At 38.5% G+C, this 22273-nt stretch overlaps 1 protein-coding gene across 2 annotated transcripts in view; it reads right to left on the minus strand.

Moving 5' to 3' along the window:
* Positions 1 to 4169: 4169 nt before the first annotated feature.
* Positions 4170 to 22273, minus strand: part of NIM1K (NIM1 serine/threonine protein kinase) — a 36098-nt gene continuing 17994 nt past the window's right edge. Inside the window, exons 1-3 of one of the 2 annotated variants that reach the window (XM_074207533.1) lie at positions 17596 to 17984; positions 9751 to 10019; positions 4170 to 6000 (exon numbers count right to left, since the gene is read on the minus strand). In XM_074207533.1, coding sequence (XP_074063634.1) covers positions 5251 to 6000; positions 9751 to 10019; positions 17596 to 17809 — 1233 coding nt within the window. In that variant the 5' untranslated portion in view covers positions 17810 to 17984 and the 3' untranslated portion in view covers positions 4170 to 5250. Of the gene's footprint in view, positions 6001 to 9750; positions 10020 to 17595; positions 17985 to 22273 lie in introns of those variants that run through there. The other variant, XM_074207532.1, reaches the window with a different exon arrangement.

Consider the following 22273-nt stretch of genomic DNA (forward strand, 5'->3'; position numbering starts at 1 on the left):
TGGCCTTGTTTTTTTAATTCTACCAAGAAATGAACTACTAGGAAGCATCCTTTTTCTTTTGAGAAATGAGAATTCACATCTGGTTGTTAATCAAACTTATTAGCCAGATTTCATTTCATTTAAAGCATCAAAAAAGAGTTTTTAAAATTTTAGCTAAGAAACTAATTAAACAAGTGGGTAAATATCAGAACTATAATAAAGTTCAGTTAATATGTATCAATAAGGTAAATGTAGCAGCTTTTTGTCTAAATAACACTACTATGACTTCCAATTTGAATTGATAACTTGTCAGTTTGGAGTCTTACAAAAACCCCTTTAATTTTTTTAATTCAGATACTCAAATTCTGTATGTAATCACTTCAACAAATTGCTTGATCTCTCTGAGCTCTAGTTCTTCATCTTAAAATCCTACTTGATTCTTTACCAGGCTAGTTCTCCTGCATTTACTGTATTTGGACTTAATTTGACTTAGTCCCCAGAATAAATTTGATCTCTGTTTAAAGCACAACTAGGGTGAGTAACCTCAAAGAGAGATAAAAAGCCCATTTCAGATTTATTTGAACCCTTTCATCTCTGGTTTGTGAGTGTGTGTGTGTGTGTGTGTGTGTGTGTGTGTATTGCCATTGGGCAATAGAGGTCACTTAGAAATGCAGATAGCTTTTCAAAGAGGACCATGGAAAGTGAAATAATTTTAAGCCACAAGACCAAACTTAGTCTTTGAAATCCTATGTACATCATCAACTAAATCACTCTCTGTATTCTACTTTGGTTCTTATTTGGGGAAAAGATATTGGGGAATGAGATTTTGTTGGATTTAGGTTGTTGTTTTTTTTTTAATCCTGAAAGCAACATAATCACAAAAGCTTCTTTCTGTGGGACGTTTTGGTTTTCTGTACATGTATATAGGAAGTATAGCCCAGCTCATAAGTAGGAGGTAGTTTTATTTTAAAACAAGAAAACTAACATAAAGACTTATTCTACATCTTTCTTCTATTACTATCATTGTACAAGAAGCTATGAGAACATAATTAACAAAATGTTTCCATTTTTTGAGGGGAAAATGGCATGAAGAATTTGTTGGTTTTACTCTGTTCCTAGCATGATGATGGATTGAAGTTCTAGGACTGTTCCTCATTGTTGAGGCACCTAGATGGTGTATAGAGCACTGGGCTTGAAATCAGGAAGACTTACCTTCCCGAGTTCAAATCTAACCTCGGACTCTTTCTAGCTTGGAGACCCTGGACAAGTCACTTAAACCTGTTGCCCCAGTTCCTCATCTGTAAAATGTCAAGTCTTTCCATTATGTTTGCTGAGAAAGTGAAGAGTAAGATACAACTGATAAATGATTCCATGGGATAGTAGGGATTTTTTTAAGGTACTGGATGTTAAAAATGAAATACCCCAAGCTCCAAGAAACTTAACTGTAGTCCACTAGAAAATATAAACTGCAAAAGTAAGTATAATCACACAAGATAATTTGAGAAGGGAAAAAATAACAAGGGAAGGATGGAACACTTTAAAGAAGGAAAGTAGGAAACCCGTATCTAAACAATTGGAAAACTGTCAATTGCTCATGTTTAGACCAAGTTAATATAGTAAAAATGACAATTCTAGCCAAATTAAATCATTCACTGCCATAGCAATCAAAGTACAAGGTACTATTTTAAAGAGCTAGAAAAAAAAATAGTAAAAATTCATTTGGAGCAACAAAAGGTCAAGAATATCCAGGGGAATTGATGGTGGGAAAAGATGCAAAGGAGGATGACCTAGCTGTAACAGATTTGAAACTATACTATAAAACACCAGTCATCAAATCAGCCTGGTAACTAGTTAAGAACTAGAATAATGGACCTGTGAATTAAAAGTAGGTACAGGCTAGGTGGCGTAGTGACTGTAGTAATTTATTGTTTGGCAAACCCAAAGACAGCTTCTTGATAAGAAGTGCTGGGAAAACTGGAAAATGGTATGGCAAAAACTAGGCATAGACCCACTTCTCACACCCTATACCAAAATAAGGTCAAAATAGTTAGACAAAGGATGATATATTATCTGTTGATTCTATGGAAAGGCAAAAATTTATAAATTGAAAAATGGAGGATTTTGACTTTAAATTTTTTTGCATTAATAAAACCAATGCAACTGAGATTAGAAGGAAATAAAAACTGGGAAATAATTTTCACAGCTAGTGTTTCTAATAGGACTCATTTTTAAAATACAGAGAACTGAATCAGATTTATAAGATAAGCTATTCCACAAGTGATAAAGCTGTCCATAGTCATGGAAAAAAACGCTCCAAATCATTGATTAGAGAAATGCAAATTAACACAACTTTGAGCTACTACTTCATCTGTTGGAGAGGATATGGGGAAACTGTTGGTGGAGTTGTGAACTGTAGCAGCCATTCTAGAGAGCCATCTGGAACTCTACCCAAAGATCCCTTTGACCCAGCAATGCCAGTACTATGCCTAGAACCAAAAGAAATCAAAACAGGAAAAGTCTCACATGTTCAAAAGTATAGCAGCTGTTTTTGTGGTGGTAAAGAATTGGAAATTGAGGGGATGCCCATCAATAGGGTATGACTGAACAAGTGATAGAATTTGAATGTAAATGGAGTGCTAAGTGGTTGAACTTTAGAAAAGCTTGGAAAAAATTACATGAACATGCTGAATGAAGTGAGCAGAACCAAGAGAACATTGTATACATTAACACCATTAAGAGATGATCAACTGATGGATACAGCTCCTCTCTGCAGTTCAGACATCAGGGGCAACCCTGAAAGACCTGCTATGAACAATGATGCTATTCATATCCAGAGGGAAAAAACTCCACAGAATTTGATGTATACTATGTTCACTTTTTTAAAAATTCTCATGTTTTTCCATCCTATCTCATGGTTTTCTTTCTCTTTAGTTCTTATTCCCTTTCTATAAAATACCTAAAATGTAAATGTTAAACACAAATGTACAACTTTTTACCACAGTTCCCTGTTATAGGAAAGGGGGGAGGGAAGGAAGAGTGGTAGAAATATGTGCAACTTATAAATTTGCAAATGGATGATAGCTGAAAAACTACCAGAGTATGTAATTGGAAAAAACAAAATCAAATTTCAATTAAAAAAAAAAGTAGGAAACCCTGAAAGGCAAAAAAGAAAGGAAAGAGGTGATTTATTTAAAACTCGAGACAACTAGTGAAAAAGGCCCCAAAAGGTGAGGTAGAAGTTAAGTTTGAGGAACAGCCACAGACCTAATTTGATTAGAATATAGGAATGCTGAAAATGGAGTAATATGAAATGGAACTGAAAGGGCATGCTGAAACTTTACCAAGCCCAAGGACATTGAGTTTTTGCTTTAAAGCCAAGTCAGAGCAGGTGAGACGATCAGTGGCTGAGTCTGTTAGGAAGAATACTTGAGGATGGTGTTTGGAGAGAAGAGAGACTGGAAAGACCACTTAGGAAAGTAGTATAGGGTAGAGTGAAGCAGGCTGTGGCCATGTGGTTAGGGAAGAGTTTGGGGTGGTGGCACATGTAGGCATCCACTTTGACATGAGGGAATTCATACAAGCAAGAGAACCATTTACTAGTGTACCCAGAAGAGAATAGCCATGGATGGAGGTGGTTAGTGTCAAAGACTCATCCCACTGAGTGATTAAGGAATTATCGTAATCTTTGGAGAGAGTAATTTGTAATTTAGAAGGGTGAGCAGGAATAATAATTTCTTTTTTAAAAATAGATACCTATTTTAATTTGCTTTCTTGAAATACAAGTTTATAGAACAAGTGATTACCTCTTTAAAAATCCTTGGGGGAGGGGGCTTTTGCTTCTTTTTTCCTAAGCTGAAAAGTAAATCCATTAGGAAAAATAAAGATTTTAGGGCAGTATTAAGCTTGACTGCCTCCAATAATCATACCATGCTGAACTTTTCACACCAAACAGTTTTTAATTTTTGGGCTCATTCCTGAAAGGCCAGTCATCTAACTGTTATACTGTTTCTAAGGGACTAAATCTCTTAAGAGTCAAAATGGGAGAAGGAAAATGGAAGATATGCATTTGACTCACTATTATGTTAGATTTAGTTCAATTGAATTAGAGTCTTTATGGTAGCTTGTATTCTGTTGTGATTTTTATACCATGAAAAATCTCCAAATCTGATAGGACAATATTCTCTTGGATTCTCCACCCCTAGGAATACCCCTGCTACAAATGTGATTTGTTCAACATGTTCACTTTTTCTGACCCAGATCAGCTTCTTAAGGCTAGAAAGGGAGGTAAGCATCTCTGCCCTTGTTTAGGCCCTGTTGGAGTTATGGAATGAAATTGTAAAATTTAGTTTGGAAAAGTTCTTTAAACATACAAAACCACTAACTGTGAAGTCTCAAACTAGGAACTATAAATTGGCACATTTCACCCAAATCCTGCATCTGAGTTCAAGTGTAGGAGAAGTCCAGCCCTTGGGTGAAGGTTTGAGTATTGAGAAAGAAATTAATTTGAAGAGCAGATAGCCCCCTACTCAGGACTGCCTGGAATTTAAACAAAGGAACCGTTTAAAGTTAGAGATACACAGTGTCATTTAAATTATATGCTTTTGCCCCAGCCAAGAAATCTTTATTTACACAGCTGGAATTTTCTAAATAGGCCATCTCAGATACTGAAAGCAATGTAGAGGAAAAATGAATTGGGTAATTCACTTCCACGTTAAACCACATAACATAGTAAGCAAAGAAATACTGAGAGCCATACACAGACCAGGCAGAACGCAAAAAGCTTAGATTGGAATGTCACAGCCAATTATAACATGTCAGGGATGAAAACTAACAGCACAGTGATGGAAATTGATTATCTGCTGTTGGTGGAAGTATCAACCAGGACTTGGCAAACTGTCTTATGTGAATAACATGGCAGTCTGTAAAATTTTTGACCTATATTGCCTATTTTAGCAATAACTTTTTCTTAGGGTGTTGTCTGTGTGTGTGTGTGTGTGTGTGTGTGTGTGTGTGTGTGTGTGTGTAATTCTGGTTTATTTAGGTAAATTGAATAATAAATACATGACATATATACCACATTCTTAAGATGCTACCAAACAAAACAAGTCAGGAGATTTGAGTGGGGTTTATTGCCTTGTCAGTTTAAAAATTACAAAATTACCATTTGAGTTTATTTAAAATTAGAAAATTGTCAAACCCAAGTTGCTTGTGGAAAAAATTTAAAAACAAATCCAAAAACAATGCTTAAATTCATTGGTAGTCTAAGGCAATTTATAAAATTGAACAAAATTTGGATGTATGTCGTATGCCCCGGTAGACACGGGATACTTTCTTTGTGTCTCCTTCCTTGGTGTCTGGCAGAGTCACTATTGGGACACTCTCTAAAGCCCTTTTTCTTTGGACTCTGTGCAGAATGATACGGTAGACCCCAGTGATTGAACTGCGGGAATCTCTCCCTTGGTTATTTCTAATATGTTCATCAGTAATACCCAGATTTTCTAGGGTGTTTTTGACCTCATTCTCTTCTTCCTTAAGGATGCTTTTTTCTGATAAATACTTGGGATCTAGTTGGAAGGGTTCCAAGGGAGTGGGGTGTAGCACCCCTTGCATCCATTCATTATTCATGATGTAGTCAATGCCATACCTTTCTGTGGGTATTGGCTGTAGAACCCCACGGATCAGCCTCTGACACGGGTTAGAGACATGAGGAGGTATGTTGTATGTCCCATCGAGGATACACTTTTTTAGTTTGGCCACTGTCTCTGCTCGAAATGGCATGGTGCCAGTCACCATAAAATATAAGAGGACCCCCAAGGCCCAGATGTCCACATAAATGCCCACATAATTTTCATCCCGAAAGAGCTCCGGGGCAGCATATGGAGGAGACCCACAGAAAGTGTTCAGGGTTTCACCTTTTTTGCTTATAGTACTGAATCCAAAGTCACCAACCTTCACACAGGTATTGCTTGTATAAAATACATTTTCTGCCTTCAGATCTCTATGAATAATTTGATTTTCATGCTGTGAAGCAAGAAAGGATAAAGTCAATTTTAAAAAATGGGAAAGAATTTTTAGCCTAAAAAAAAGTTTAAAATTATATATTAAATATTCAGTAATTCAATAATAGAAACCTGGATAATCATCTGTAAAATTATAGTGATTCATTTAAACATCAGAGAACTTGACTACTTTAAACTTTAAGCAAAATGAGCTTTTTAGAATAATCATCAATAAACATTTATTAAACTTCTAGTGTGTGCTGGGTACTGTGCTTTTCAAGGAAAGTTTATTTTTTGTTACACAAAATTAGAATGAAAGTATTTAAGATTTGGGTGGAACCTCAGAAGTTATTTGATCCAGCCCATACAGGAAAGGAATCCCTATTATAACATCCCTCTGTGCTTGAACTAGACTGTAATAAAGTCTTTCCTTGAATACTTAAGGAGAGAGAACTATTTTGACACACAGAGAAGAGGAATTGATTTGAAAGGGGAAAATACATCTGTTTAAACACTTTAAAACAGACTGATGAACACATGACAAACTACAGTTCCACAGGACTTGTTGAAATATGCAGCCTTCTCTAGATTGAGAGGTAATGATGTCTCAGAGAGCATACTGAGGATGTTAGGTTCTTAACCTGAGATCTGTTAACATTTCAAAAACTATTTTGTAATTGAATTTAAACATAACTGATTTCCAGTGTAATCTTTTTTTTTAGGTTTTTTTCAAGGCAAATGGGGTTAAGTGGCTTGCCCAAGGCCACATAGCTAGGTAATCATTAAGTATCTGAGGCTGGATTTGAACCCAGGTACTCCTGACTCCAGGGCAGGTGCTTTATCCACTGCGCCACCTAGCTGCCCCTCCAGTGTAATCTTTGTCTTTTATTTTATGCATTTAAAAAATCATAATATGCATGGAGCCATAGGCTTTGCAAACTGTCAAAGCTGAATTACCAAAAAAAAAAAAAAAATGAATCTCTTTTCTAAATGATCTCTCAGATTCCTTCCAGCTCTGACTTCATATCCATCTCTTAGATCAGGTGTCAGACTGCGGCAGTTAGGTGGAACAGTGAATAGAACACCTGCCCTGCGTTCAGATGTGACCTCAGACACTTAATAATTGCCTAGCTGTGTGACCTTGGGCAAGTCACTTAACCCCTTGCCTTGCAAAAAAACAAAAGAGGGAGAGGGAGGAAGGGAGGGAGGGAGAGGGGGAGAGGGAGAGAGAGAGGGAGAGAGAGAGAGGAGAGAGAGAGAGAGAGAGAGAGAGAGAGAGAGAGGTCAGACTTACAAAGAAACAGGGGCCACTAAACTATATGTATACAAGGATCCTGCAGGTTGCATACTGACATAGAAAACTACATATTATGTATTTTTTTATTATGTTGGGCCATTCTCCAATTGTCCCCTGACCTCTATCATTCTTGTGCCTACTACTTCTGCCCAGTTTTTCCTCCTTTCTTTCTATGGGTGTACGAGTGATGATCTAGGGCACCTATGGTGGGCTGCCCCCATTCCCTAGCAAGGATGGGCAACTAGCACTACTAAATAAAAGCTCTCTCACTCTCTCCCTCTCTATACACACACACACATACACACACACACAGATAGTCTTTAGTTTTCCTTTTTATCCAACCCATGCCAAATTTCCATTCCCAAAACAAAGGCCTACTAAGTAACTGCTTTAATGGTATTCTAGGTTAAAGAGGTTCCTGACCCTGACCATAACTTTATCTTTCCAACCTGGTTGATCTGAGGGAAACACCAGGCAGCCATTACGTAGACTTTAGGCCAGAAACAAATTTAAAAATCCCCTAGTCCACCTGCCCTTTCCCCTATTTTACAGTGGAGAAAGGGACTTGACCAAAGCCACATAGCTAACAAGGAGTGGGAAGGAGTAAGAGTCAGGTCTAGATTCTCTTGACTTCAAATCCATTATTCTTTCTGCTATGTCATACCATCCTTTACTTTTTGCTGACTGGTTAGATCAGTAAATGTAGTTTAGTAAGAAAATGGTGAACCTGTTTGGGACAAGAGAGCCATGAAAGAATAAGGAAAGGCAGAAAGTATTAAATGGTTACTTTGCCCCACTCAAAAAAGAGCAAAAAAAGGGCCTGAAATTTATATTTTGGTTTTGGAAATAGAATTCACACACATGTACAAACTAGAGACCAGAACAAGAGCATGTAGAACTGTACAATCAAAGAATAAAATGTTGTTGGAAGGAAGACTTTGGTTGAGTTTCATGGAGAAGATGGGAGATCTTGTGACAGAGATCCTGGAGGAAGGATCTGATTTTGGTTGATTGAAAATAAGGGTAAGCATAAAAGGGAGAATGAGATCAACCAATGAGTTGAGCATAAGGTATAAGGGACAGACATGGGGAGGCAATGCAGGGCCAGATTTTATTCTCTCTGGGGGATTCTTGAAACTCTGAGCCCATAACCCTAAATTCTATCATTGATCTCCCCAGAAAGACTAGATTGTGAGTTACTAGGAAAGCAAATACCCCAAGTACATTTCCTGGGGTAACTAGGTGACCCAGGGAATAAAGAGTCATGTCTGGAGACAAGAAGCTCATCTCCCTGAGTTTAAATCTGGCCTCAGACACTTGGACAAGTCATTTAGCAATATGCCTCCATTTCCTCAGCTGTAAAATGATCTGGAGAAGGAAATGGCAAATCATTCCAGTATGTTTGCCAAGAAAACCCCAAAAAGTCAAGAGTCGGACATGACTGAAAAAATGACATTACATTGCAGTATAGACCAAAGGAAAGAGCACTAGTTTTAAAATTAGGTTATTGTTCAGTCACTTTTCAGTCTTGTTCAACCCTCCGGGAATCCATTTGGGTTTTTTTTTTTAGATTTGTCAAGGCAATGGGGTTAAGTGGCTTGCCCAAGGCCACACAGCTAGGTAATTATTAAGTGTCTGAGGTCAGATTTAAACCCAGGTACTCCTGACTCCAAGGCCGGTGCTCTATCCACTGCGCCACCTAGCCGCCCCAATTTAGGGTTTTCTTGGTAAAGATACTGGAGTGGTTTGTCATTTCCTCCTCCAGATCATTTTTTAGATGAGAAAATCAAGGCAAACAGGGATAAGTGTCTTGCCCAGAATCTTACAGCTACTAAGCATCAGATTTGAACTTAGATGTGTCTTCTTGACTTCATGTGTTCTATCCACTTAGCCACCCAAAAGTCAGAGGACTCAGCTTTGAATGGGATTTCTCTTTCTAGCTCTTCCTGCTGTATCTTGCTAGTCATATATAGAAAAGTTGAAGATTTATGAGGGTTTGTTTTATATCCCACAACTTTGCTAAAATTGCTAATTGTTTCCAGTAGTTTTTTGGATGATTTCTTGGGATTCTCTAGGTATACCATCATGTTATCTGCAAAGAGTAAAAGTTTTGTCTCTTCCTTCCCAATTCTAATTCCTTCAGTTCCTTTTTTTCTCTAATTGCTGAAGCTAATATTTCTAATACGATATTGAACAGTAGTGGTGATAGTGGGCATCCTTGTTTCACCCCTGATCTTAGTGGGAATGCCTCTAGCCTCTCCCCATTGAATATAATGCTAGGACTTAGCTTCGATACCAGACTCTGATAGTTACAATCTGTATAACCTTGGGTTGTTATGTAGTCTCCTTAATAGGACTCAGCTGTCCCTTCGGGTTCTAGACCCGGGAATGACAGACTATATAAGCAGTGACTTCCCTTTGGTGGGCAGCTCTAGGCAGACTAATACTATGGATACTTGATAACACAGATCTCACCATGTGCTTCACCGCCGACACAATCTGGGAAAAAATGAGCTTGCTTTCAGTTTCTGAGAGCTTCCCCTCAGTGCTGATCTTCACAAAGAGCTCTCCTCCTCCGGCATATTCCATCACCAGGTGGAGCTTAGACAGTGTCTCTACAACTTCATAAAGGCGGATGATGTTGGGATGGTGTAATTTTTCCATACTGGAGATCTCACGAGACAGTAGCCTTTGGGTTTTCTGGTCTAACTTGGTCTTGTCCAGGATCTTAATAGCCACCTTTTCTGAAAGTGGGAAAGGGACAATAGATTAGTGGGAGCTGCAGTAATTCCTGCCCAATCTCACTGTAAAATTCTGTCTCCGAGAGGCTTAGGAACAAAAATTTTAGAGTTAATGAAGACCTTAAGATCATTTGAACTTCTTCTCATTTGCAGATGAAGGAAACTGAGTCCTAGATGATATGTCCAAAATCAGCAGAATGTTGTTGTAGTTCAGTTGTATCTGACTTTGTGACCCCATTGGGTGTTTTTTGGGCAGCATTACTGGAGTGGTTTGCCATTTCCTCCTAGAGTTCATTTTACAAATGAGGAAACTGGGGTAAACAGGGTTAAGTGACTTGCCCAGGGTCACACAACTAGTAAATGTTTGAGGTTGGATTTGAATTTAGGTCTTCCTAACTCCAGGCCTGGTGCTCTATCTTCTGTGCCATTGAGCTGTCAAAGTTATACTGGTAGTAAATTGCGAAGCCAGAATTTGATCCTAGGTCCTAACTGACCAGATCCAGGGTTCTTTCCACTACTAGGTGGCACAGTGGGGAGAGTGCTAGGCCTGAAGTCAGAAGATCTGAGTTCAAATCTTACCTCAGACACTTAGCTGAGTCCCCTTGAACAAATTACTTAATATCTCTCAGTTTTGGTTTCCTAATCTGTAAAATGAGGATAATAAGAACTCTGACTTTCCAGGGTTGAGGTGAGGATTAAATGAGGTAAGAATGGTAAAGTAGTTTGCAAACCTAAAAATGTTATATAAATGCAAGCTCATTTAATTAAGTCATTCTTTTTCAACAATATTCACAATATGGTTCCACATTGGCTGGGATCTTATTTATGAATAACTAGTAATTTAGTTCAAGTTGGGATTCTAAATATCTCCCCTTTCCTGATCAAAGTAGACAGTTTCTCAATACTATTTTTTCCTAAAAACGACCACTTTTATAAATTATTTTATTAAACTCCTATTGGTAGCTTAGATTAAACAAAATGATCTCAGAGTTCCTATACATATTTTAATGCAAATCAAATGTAATGGTTGATAAGTTATAAGATCCCTAGGCATTTGCAAAGCATAGATTCTATAAATCTCTGGAAATAGGGTTAGTCTTCAAGTATCTTCTTGTAAAAGAGAGGGAAGAGTTTTGGAGAAAGCCAGCTTGAGAAGCAATACCTAAGAGTATAAATCCAGCTTTTCCTAAGACCTATTTGACTTCTTTACTATCTCCTTAATTGCTGTTCTCTGAGCTGAATGGCTCCATAGTGATCCCTTCAAACTTTTTAAAACTAAGGTAAAAACAGTCTTACTTGTACCAGATAAGACTTATGTCTTTGCTCTTAAAAAAAAAAATAGGGGTGGCTAGGTGGCATAATGGATAAAGCACTGGCCCTGGAGTCAGGAGTATCTGGGTTCAAATCCAGTCTCAGACACTTAATAATTACCTAGCTTGTGTGGCTTTGGGCAAGCCACTTAACCCCGCCTTGCAAAAACCTAAAATCAAAACAAAAAAAAAAAATGAGCTGAAGGTTCAAAAGTCTGCTACAATATCTACTCCATTCCTCTGATGGAATGTGAAGATGAAACTTTTTTTTATCAGTGATTAGTTTATTGCTCCTAGTGCTTCCAAATTCCTGACAGATATTAATCTCTGGGATTCAAGAATAAGAAACCTCAATTCTTGGAAGTTCCCCAAATCATAGGTTATCCTATATTTTTCATAATAAATATTTTACTAATATATATATTTTTTTGTTTTTGCAAGGCAAAGGAGTTAGGTGACTTGCCCAAGGTCACATGACTAGGTAATTATTAAGTATCTGAGGTCACATTTGAACTCAGTTCCTCCTGACTCCAGGGCCAGTGCTCTATTCACTGCACCACCTAATCCATTGTCCCAACTAATACGTTTCTAAGTAGTAAAGGATCATAATAATAAACTGTAAATGAATTTTCTGTAATTGGGTTATATGAAAAGTTTCAGAAGTTTTCTATTTGAAGATTGTATAATGTTAACAATATTATTAATAATAATAATGATACATAATATTATATGATAAACATATATTGTGACAAGGATTTGAAACAAAAAGAAATAATTTGGCAGGCAAATTGTGGTAAAAATATCATGGAGGCACACTTAGCCTACTTAGAAGACATATTTTAAGGACTTTGGCATGACTGTTCATATACAAATTATGCTGTTAATTATTTATGCAACCTATCTATTTCATTAAAAACAGGTCCTGAAGACCCCTAAGGAAGGGAATAAGCACTTATTAAAGACCTATCTCAATTGAAATTCACTGTGAAGTTGGGGCAACTAGGTGGTGCAGTGGATAGAGCACCTGCCCTAGAGTCAGGAGTACCTGAGTTCAAATGTGGCCTCAGACACTTAATAATTACCTAGCTGTGGGCTTAGGCAAGCCACTTAACCCCATTGCCTAGCAAAAACTAAAAAGAAAATAAATTCACTGTGAAGGACTTGCTATTGCATTCCCTTTTTACAATTGAGGAAACTGAGGCATAGAGGGGTTGTGACTTGTCCAGGGTCACTGAATTTGAACTCATAGCTTTCTGATTTCAGGTCAAGTGCTCAAACTACTGTGCTTCCTAGCTATCCCTAGCAAATAACACAGTAATTAAACGTTTGAGGTTCAGCTAACTCAGATACCAATGACTAATGAAATGGCAGCAGGGTACAAAAGGTAAAAGAGAGAAGTCAGGAGTGTGGATAATTCCCAATCTGATAATCACACACTGAAGAATCAAGAGCTGATTAAAAACCTCAAGGAATTTTTACATTCTTTCCAAGTCCTAAAGTTTTTTTCAAAGTCGTCTTCTTTTACTTAGAGAGGTTCCTTGTTTTGCATGAGGGAAGGAAAAATAAAATCATCCCTAGATAATAATTTAGAAATTTTTAATCTGCCTAAAGCTAAAGAGGAAGTTAGTTAAATTGGAAGTAGGAAAGAAGAGGGTGGGGTAAGGAAGCTATCCTCTAGCATAATTCCAGTTTGAACTCCAGGAGGTAGGACATCTGAGGACTTTCTAGTTCGTAGAGAAAGCATGGCTGCTTTGTGTGTATCTTTTGAAAAGAAATAAAAAGATAAGGAAAGGAAGCCACAAAGTTCTAAGCTGCCATTAGATGTTCTGGAAAGCTGCTACTCATCTAAATTTCTAATTACCGCTTAAGAAGAGGCTGAAACAAACTTTATAAATTCTGTCTGTCTTGCTCTCTGCCTTTTCTTTCTCCATCTTTCTTGGTCTTCCTCTCTCTTCCTCTCTCTCCTTGGTCTTTCTCTCTCTCCCTTTGTGTATGTGTGTGTGTGTGTGTGTGTGTCTTTCCCTCCCCCCTCCCTTTCTGTCCCCCCTCCCCAATTCTACCCAGATAGGAAGAGCATCACCTTTTGAAGTTGTTTTCTCAATAGTAGGTATGGATTTATGACTATCTTTTTACAATCCATGGCTCAGTTCTCTTAAGGGACCCTAACCCCCAAGGCCATGAACTAGGGTTAAGCTGACTGACTCCTGTGAGGACTGACCTGTGATCCTAGCCAATTAAAAGCCACAACCAAGCTGACTGCCTACAGACCAAATTTGTCCAACATGAATCATTTTTCACAAGGTAATGCCAAACACCACTTTATATGGTGTGGTATTGAGGGGTGTATTTTTGATGATATAATCACTTTTTTAGTCTTTTCCTGGCTTCCATATTGAACAAATCTCCCAAAGTACATTCCAGACACCAGAATAGATCCAGGGCCACCCTGGCTATTTGGTGAGGATTGAGAGGAAAATGCAAAGGCTAAAGTTAGCTTTGAGGATCTTCTTTGAGTTCAGGAAAAGTTCTTAATATAGAAGATGCCATAGGAGATGAGTCACTTAAAAATCCCAGATGGTCCCTCAGGTGGCTCTGAGTTGACCCTGAGACTGATCTGTTCCCCAATCAGCTGTACTTCCCACTTCTCTGGAATTCTGGGTCTGGGCTGGCTCTAGGGCACACACACAGGAGTAGGCAGAAACTTTAAAAAGGTAAATAGGTAGATAGTTCATATAAACACCTGGGGTGGGTACTCTAAACTTATATATGTCACGTTTCCTTTGAGTAACTTCAATTCTGCCTTCCTCATAGAACACAGCCCCCTCACTGATGAGGGCACACCATGCTGGGCAGTCCTGTGCCAGTATCTCCCATGCTGCACAGTTCATTCTAAAGTTCTTCAATAAGCTTCTTCTAACCCCCTTGTAAATGCTTATCCTGTGTGAGTTCTTCATAAAATAGCTTTTTTAGCAAGCATATGTCTGGCATTCTAACAATGTGTCCAGCCCATTGTAATTGCATTTTCTGTAGTAATGTTGGAATACTTGGCAGTTTAGCTCCAGAAAGGCCCTCAGTGTCTGGTATCTTCTCCTGCCAGGTGATCTTCAGAATCTTCCTAATAATGGAAGTGATTCAGTTTCCTGACATGGTGCTGGTAGATTGTCCAGTTTTCACAAGCATAGAGCAATAAGGTCAGCACAACAGCTTTGTCGACCTTCAGTTTGGTAGTCAGTCTAATAACTCTTCTCTCCACACTTCCTTTCAGAGCCTCCCAAATTCTGAGCTAGATCTGGCAATTTGTGCATCAACCTCATTGTCAATGTCTACCTCCTTGGATAGGACACTGCCAAGGTAAGTGATGTTGTCCACAGTAATCAAAACTTCTCCATTTGCTGTAATCTATGGTTCCACATATGAATGGTGTGGTGCTGGTTGATGGAGACCTGTGTTTTCTTGGTGTTCATTGTTAGACCAGAATTAGCACAAGCAGCAGAGAATCAATTCGTACTTCGTTGCACCTCAGCTTCAGAGGCTGCATTGAGTGCATAATCATCTGGAAAAAGACCATGCACCAACACTCCCTCCACTTTGGTCTTGGCTTGTAGCCAAGTTGAAGAATATGCCATCAGTGCAGTAGCTGACTTTGAGGTCAAGTTCATCCTCAGTGAAGGTGTTTAATAACATGGCTAAAAACTCCATGCTAAAAAATATGGGAACAAAGACAGCCTTGTTTCATTCCATTGGTGACAGGGAAATCTCGAGAGCATTGTCCACTATCCAGTACATGGGCAAGCATGTCATCATGAAGCTGATGTACAATACTGATGAACTTCTCTGGGCAACCAAACATAAGTTTCCATAAACCCTTGCAAGTGAGTGTCACAAGCCTTGGACAGATCTACAAATGTTGTATACAGATCTCTGTTCTGTTCTGGCATTTTTCCTGGAATTGTCGGGCAGTACACCATATTGACTATTCCTTGACCCCTTTCTGAAGCCACACTGGCTCTCAGGGAGGTGACCATCTTTAAGGATCAGTCCATTGAGAAAGGCTCTGGCAAGAATCTTACCAGAGAAATACACCTGTGATTGTCACAGGACAACCTGTTCCCTTTATCTTTATAGAGATGGACGATGGAGGCAACCTTGAATTCTTGAGGGATAACCTCTTCATGCCATATAACCTGGAAAATTTCAGTCAGGTTTTGGATGAGCAATGGACCTCCTCCTATATAGATGTCAGCTGGAATACAATCAGCACCAGATGCTTTTTTACTTGAAAGGAGCCTAATAGTATTCAAAACCTCTCCTTCAGTTGAAACTTCAGCTAGGGGCACATTGACTACAACTTGAGGTAAACGGTCAATGGCTTCTGCATTGATTGATGATGGTTTGTTTAGAACACTAAGGAAGTGTTCAGCCTTTCTCTCCAGGATCATGTCCCTTTCACTGATCAGCTGCATCAGCATTGAACAGTTGAGATGCACCATATGTCTCTGACCCATATCTTCAGAGCATCATAAAAGGACTTTGGATTGTTACTATCTGCATAAAACTGAATTTCATCTGCCTTCTTACTGAAGAACCAGGAGTTCTTTATCTTGCTAAGCTTAATTTATAGTTTACTTTTTTTTTTTTTTAGTTTTTTGCAAGGCAAATGGGGTTAAGTGGCTTGCCCAAGGCCACACAGCTAGGTAATTATTAAGTGTCTGAGACTGGATTTGAACCCAGGTACTCCTGACTCCAGGGCTGGTGCCTTATCCACTTCGCCACCTAGCCACCCTGTACTTTACTTTTGATGGAATTAAAGTGCTGCCTTCTTAGAAACATCTGAATTATTCTGCTGATAAACCCTATGGGGTTTTTGTTTTTCATTTAGCAGCTTTTGTATTTCCCAATCATTTTCATCAAACCAATCTTGATATTTGCAAGTGTTCTGACCTAGATGAGCAAATGCAGTCCTGGACACCAGATTTCTGAATGCTGCCCACTCCTTTTCTCCTTCATTGTTGCCAACTGTGTTGGCTCAGCTTTCCCTCCAAGCAACAAATTGTTTCCACTCAGAGAGACACTCTAATCTCTTGACATTAATTCTTCTTATTAATTTTGCCTTGGGGCCACCACTTTGGCTGAATGTGAATATTTAGCTTAGAGAGGATGAGTCTGTGATTATCAGCTCTCTGCACCATACATTGCCTTTGTCACTCTCACATCCTATCTGTCCCTTCTCCTTCCAATCACATAGTCTAATAGATGCCAATGTTTGCTAGGTAGAAGGTAGATGGGTAGGTAGGTGGGTAGGTAGATAGATAGATAGATTAGATAGATAGATAGATAGATATGTCTTTTTGGCATTGTTTATTTTTAACATAATCTCCAGGTAGATAGATAGATAGATAGATAGATAGATAGATAGATAGATAGATAGATATGTCTTTTGGCATCAAGTTTATTTTTTAACATCATTTCCATCCCCAAACCCAGAAAGCTATCCCTTGTAATAATGAAGGAGAAGAAAAAAAAAGAAAGAAAAATCAATTGAGCAAAACTAGCCAACACATTCAACCAAATCTGATAGCACAGGCAAGGAAAAAAAATGCAATTTCTCACCTCATCCATGGGAATAAACTTAGTCACAATAGTGGCACAGTTTTCTGTTGCTTTTTAACATTTTTTTTCTTTTATTTACATCATAGTCATGTATATTATTGCCTTGGTTCCATGAATTTCACTCTGATTCAATTTATGGGAATTTTCTCTCTGAATTGTTCAAGTTCAGTAATATTCCAGTCCATCCATGAACAACTGTTTATTTAGCCATTTCCCAGGCAATGGGCTGCCCTGAACTTCTGGAGTCATTCTAGGATGTGGGTTGATGTGGGCTGTTGCTTAAAAACAGCTTCTAATAAAGAAATTCAAGAGAGTGGGCTGGAGAAAGGAAAGCAGGGAAGGAAAGTGATTTCTGGCTCTTTCAAGGACAACAGGGAATCTATGGAACAATGGTTATCTACATGGACAATTAGGCAAAGGTTAATGATTTTCAAGGTTTAGACATGGCTATCCATCTGGGTGATTATAGGCAGTCCTTCACTTATTATCAATTTAAGAAAAACTTAAACATATGAATAGCCATTCCCTGTATCAATCTGCCCCATTCTACCTCAGCTTTTAGCCCTATTCTTAAATCCTGAATCTTCCCCTGACTTTAATATCTCCTCACAAAAGCAGACTTATTAGATCTAGAAAATATCTTCTTCCCAAAGTCATACCCTGATGTTGTGGGAGTACCCCAAATGGTTGTTGTCCATCTTGTTGGTGCTGGAATCTTCCCATTGCATTGCTATAGAAACTGTCTCCACAGAAAGTTAGTTCTTGCTCCATCACATTCGTATTCCACAACTTGTTCAGCCATTCCCCAATTGATGATCTCAACTTCAACTCTTTGTCACCACAAAAAGAGCCTCTATGAAAATTTTTATACATTGTGGATCTTTTCCTTTTTATATGATCTCTTTGAGATACAAACCTAGTAGCTCTCTAAGGTTCCTTCCTTTGTTTTTTTGTTTTGTTTTGTTTTGAAAGGCAATGGAGTTCAGGGTGGCTAGGTGGTGTAGTGGATAAAGCACCGGCCCTGGAGTCAGGAGTACCTGGGTTCAAATCCGGTCCGGTCTCAGACACTTAATAATTACCTAGCTGTGTGGCCTTGCGCAAGCCACTTAACCCTGTTTGCCTTACAAAAAACTAAACAAAAAAAAAAAACAAGGAAAGGCAATGGAGTTAAGTGACTTGTCCTAAGTATCTGAGGCTAGATTTGAACTCAGGTCCTCCTGATTCTAGGACTGATGCTCTATCCACTGCACCACCTAGTTGTCCCAACTTTGAATTCTGTTTTAAAATACAGATTAGCTGAGATATGTCCCATTATCATCTGTTCGGACAGAATGAATATGTTAGGGGACCTCATTGTTTGAAGGAAGGAAAAAAAGTGAATCTTCCAGCCTAGAAATAGCAGGAGAGAATAGTTTTGGTTTATCAAAGAGAGAATGGCTAAAAGAGAAGACAGCCAGGAAGGGAAGTCAAGGATAGGAGGTATTTACAGAATTTAAACTCAAATTTCAATCACCTCTGTTTCTCATGGGTCACAGTGAATAATAAGTCAGATTGATCAAAAGACTGCTTAAATAAACAAGTTGGCATTTATTCACATGGAAATATGTAGAGAAAAATGTGTCATTTCTAACAGTCTTCCTGGACAACAAACTAAAATAAACAGATGCTGCAAAAGGCCAGTAATTATAAATTGACCAACTTTAGTGTTCTCTGACTTGCTGAGTAAAATTCTGGAGAAACAAGAAGTAATTTCTATTGTTTCTCCTCAGGAAGCTGAAAAGTATTCCCACCATGGTCTGCTCAGCTCCTGGGGACACTGCATATTGGATCCTAACCTGAATTTGGTCTCAGAGGCTCAGGAAGTTGGAGTCTACTTCTATGAGCAGAGGGGAGAGAGAAGGAAGTGATGTGGTGAACCAGAGGTGCCCTAACCTGCCACCTCATCAATGAAGCAATCCTCCATTAGGAAATTGGTAGGGCTGTGGACAGGGGAATGGGCTGCCAAAGACCAATTGACCAATCAATAAGTATTTAATAAGACCTACTAGATTTTATGCTAGGTACAAAGATACAAAAATCCATCAATTGAGGAATGGTTGAACAAGTTATGTTATATGAATGCTATGGAGTACTATTGTTCTATAAGAAATCATGGCTAGGTGGCACAATGAATAGAGCACTGGCCTTGGAGTCAGGAGTACCTGGGTTCAAATCCGGTCTCAGACACTTAATAATTACCTAGCTGTGTGGCCTTGGGCAAGCCACTTAACCCCATTTGCCTTGCAAAAAATCCTAAAAAAAAGAAAGAAAGAAATCATGAGTGGCTGGTTTTAAGAGAAGCATGGAACTAATTACATAAACTGATGCTAAGTAAAGGGAGCAGAACCAAGAGAACATTGTGAGGTGATCAGCTTTGATGGATGCATTTCAGTTCAGAGTTCAAGGACAATCCTGAGAGATTTGCTATGGACAATGCCATTCACATCCAGAACCACAGAATCTGAATGCATACTATGCTCACTTTTAAAAAACTTTTCTTATATTTTTCCTTCCTTTCTCATGGCTTTTTCCTTTCCCCATAGTTCTTTCACAAAATGAGTAATATGTAAATATGAATGTACATGTACAACTTTTACCAGACTGTTTGCCACCATGGGGAGGGTGGGGGGAAGGGAGAGTGGTAGAAAAAAGTGAAATTCATAAATTTGCAAATCAATTAATAATGAAAAACTATCATTGTATGTAATTGGAAAAATAAAATTTCAAGCAAATCCCTCCCCCAAAATAAAAATAAAAATACAAAAAAAAATATTCTCTTCCCTCAAGTTGCTTATATACTATCATAGAAAAGGGAGAGAGAGAGAAGCAGTGATAGGAGCCAAAGGAATCCAGAGGAAAAGAGAAAGGAAAAGAGAAGGGAGGTGGGGAAGGAGGGGAGGATGCAGTGAAGGGAAAACAAAGGAGAAAGGAAGGAGAAGAAAAGGAAAAAAGAGAAAGGAGAAGAGAAAAAGAGGAGAGGAAAGGGAAGGAGAAAGAGAAAGATTGGAGAGAAGAGAAGGCCAGGAGTGAGGAGTAAGATTAGGGTGGGAATGAGGACAGTTAGGAATGGAATAAAGCCCAAAGAACTTGAAAAAGAAGTCTTTTCCTCCCTGCATGATTCCCTACCATCTCTCTTCCTCTTCTTCCTGGATTTTCTTTTCTCTCTACTCAACCCTTTCCAACTCTTTTCTTAAACTGATCAAATAAGGCAAACCTACAGTTAACCATAGGAGGCAGCTAGGTAGTTTAGTGGAAAGAGTGCAGGATCTGGAGTCAGGAGGACCTGAGTTCAAATCCATCTGCAAATACTGTGTGAACCTGGGCAAGTCATTTAATCTCTGGTTGCCTTAATCTCCTGAAGAAGGAAATTACAAATTATTCCAGTATCTTTGCCAAGAAAATCTCATGGATAGTATGGTCTGAGGGGTCATGAAGTGTCAGACACAACAGACCATCTCAACAACAAAAAAAGCCATTCTGGAAAAAATGTGAGAAACTGGGGAAATGTTTTTAGGAAGGGAAACTCCCTTATTTAATTACAAAAGTTATAAAAGGTTTCATTCAGTGAAGGGAAATTTTTTTTAATCAAGGCAATAGATCCCCCACATCTAGACTAAAATCACTCTCCTCTATGTCTTGCTACATGCCTCTATCAGAAGAGAAAAAAAAGTGAAGAAGAAGGAAGGGACAGGTCAAAAAAAAAGAAAGGAGATAGAGATGAAGATACAGATAAAGAAGGGGAAATGAAGATCTAGACAGATATGAAGGAAGAAAAGGAAGGGAGCTGCTATGAATTAGTATGATCCCTCAAATTAAATTAAAAGGAAATTAAAAATAAATTTAAAAGCTGCAAATAGGACAAATATATACAAAGGAATTTCCTCATACAAAAGGAAGAAGTGGAATGGAAGCTGAAGAGCTATGGTAAATGTCTAACAATGCTCTCAGGGGAAAAATTCATAAACACACTTTAAAATTATAATGCATTAACAGTTTTCCATCCCTTTCTTAAGTCTAGACAATCACTATACCAGTAAATAATGTCTTGTTTTGTAGTTTTTGCAGATTTCTAAGGTATAAATGAAAAATTTGACAACTGGGAATGTTTGTACAAGCTGGCTCTCAATTCTTGGGTGGAGGTATAGTAAGGCTATTTGAGTGTTGTAAAGGGCTGTGGACAGGGGAATGGGCTGCCAAAGACCAAGGCCTACAGGCTTAGCACCCCGCTGACTTGTCCAAAGAATTGGCCAGCTGGCTTAATGATTAATTAATTGATTGATTGATTCTTATAAAGAAAGGATCATGATTTGTCTTCTTTGCCTCATAGAAGTTGTAATGGAAATTCATTAATTCATCCAGTTTAGTGGGGGCCAGTAGTAGACACACAAGCACCCAACATGAAATCATCCCTTCTTCAAAGAACTTAGATTCTTCTGATGAGACAATGTACATAGAAAAGTAAATAAAAAGATACTGGAATGTAAATATAAATATGTGAATCCGAAGGAACTTCAGGGAGGCATTAACAACTGGGGGATCGAGCAGGCCACAGGGAGGAAATGGAATATGAGTTGAAGCCTGAAGGAAGCTTGGGATTCTAAGAGGTGGAAGTGAATGCATTCCAGTCTTGGAAAGCAGCCCCCGCGAGATCAGGAAGCAGAATGTCATAAATGGAGCAGAATTCGGCATGTGCGGAGCATTGTGTTACAGCTTGCTCTGGGCCTCTGACCACCCTTCCTTCTTTCAGGTAGTAGGATAGGTTTATAAGTAGCCAGTATAAAGTCAGCAATAGCAGAAAGCAAGATGGCTATGGGGACCCTAGCAGTCACATAGAACCGAAGGAGTATAATTTACAAATTGTATCACATTTCAACCAAAAATCACATGCTGGTAAAATGTGTTGAATCAGAGAAAGCCATCTAGGCTTCACTTGGTCCAATGATATGTTTATCTGGATAATCTCCAGGCATCTATAGGAAGACCAGCAGAAAACCAAAGTGTTGATAACTTTGAAATGACCAAGATTATATTAACTTTAAAGTTTTACTGACAACTTGGAGATGATCTGGAACTGTTAATGAGCTAACCTCAAGGTGGCACAGATAGGATTTAGTCTGTTCTCCCATAAAACCCTATAAAATGTGGCCTTAAATTTCTGCCTCTTACCCTATACTTTTCCATCTGTATGGCTACCCCATGTTTTCACCTGGAGTCCAAGTCACAGGAGTGATAATCTGTGTCTCTCCCTGTTTCCATCCTCTTCTGCACACTGCCTGCCTCTCTTCACCATCCCTGTCC

This window comes from Macrotis lagotis, chromosome X (assembly GCF_037893015.1).
Source record: "Macrotis lagotis isolate mMagLag1 chromosome X, bilby.v1.9.chrom.fasta, whole genome shotgun sequence".
Lineage (NCBI taxonomy): Eukaryota > Metazoa > Chordata > Mammalia > Peramelemorphia > Peramelidae > Macrotis > Macrotis lagotis.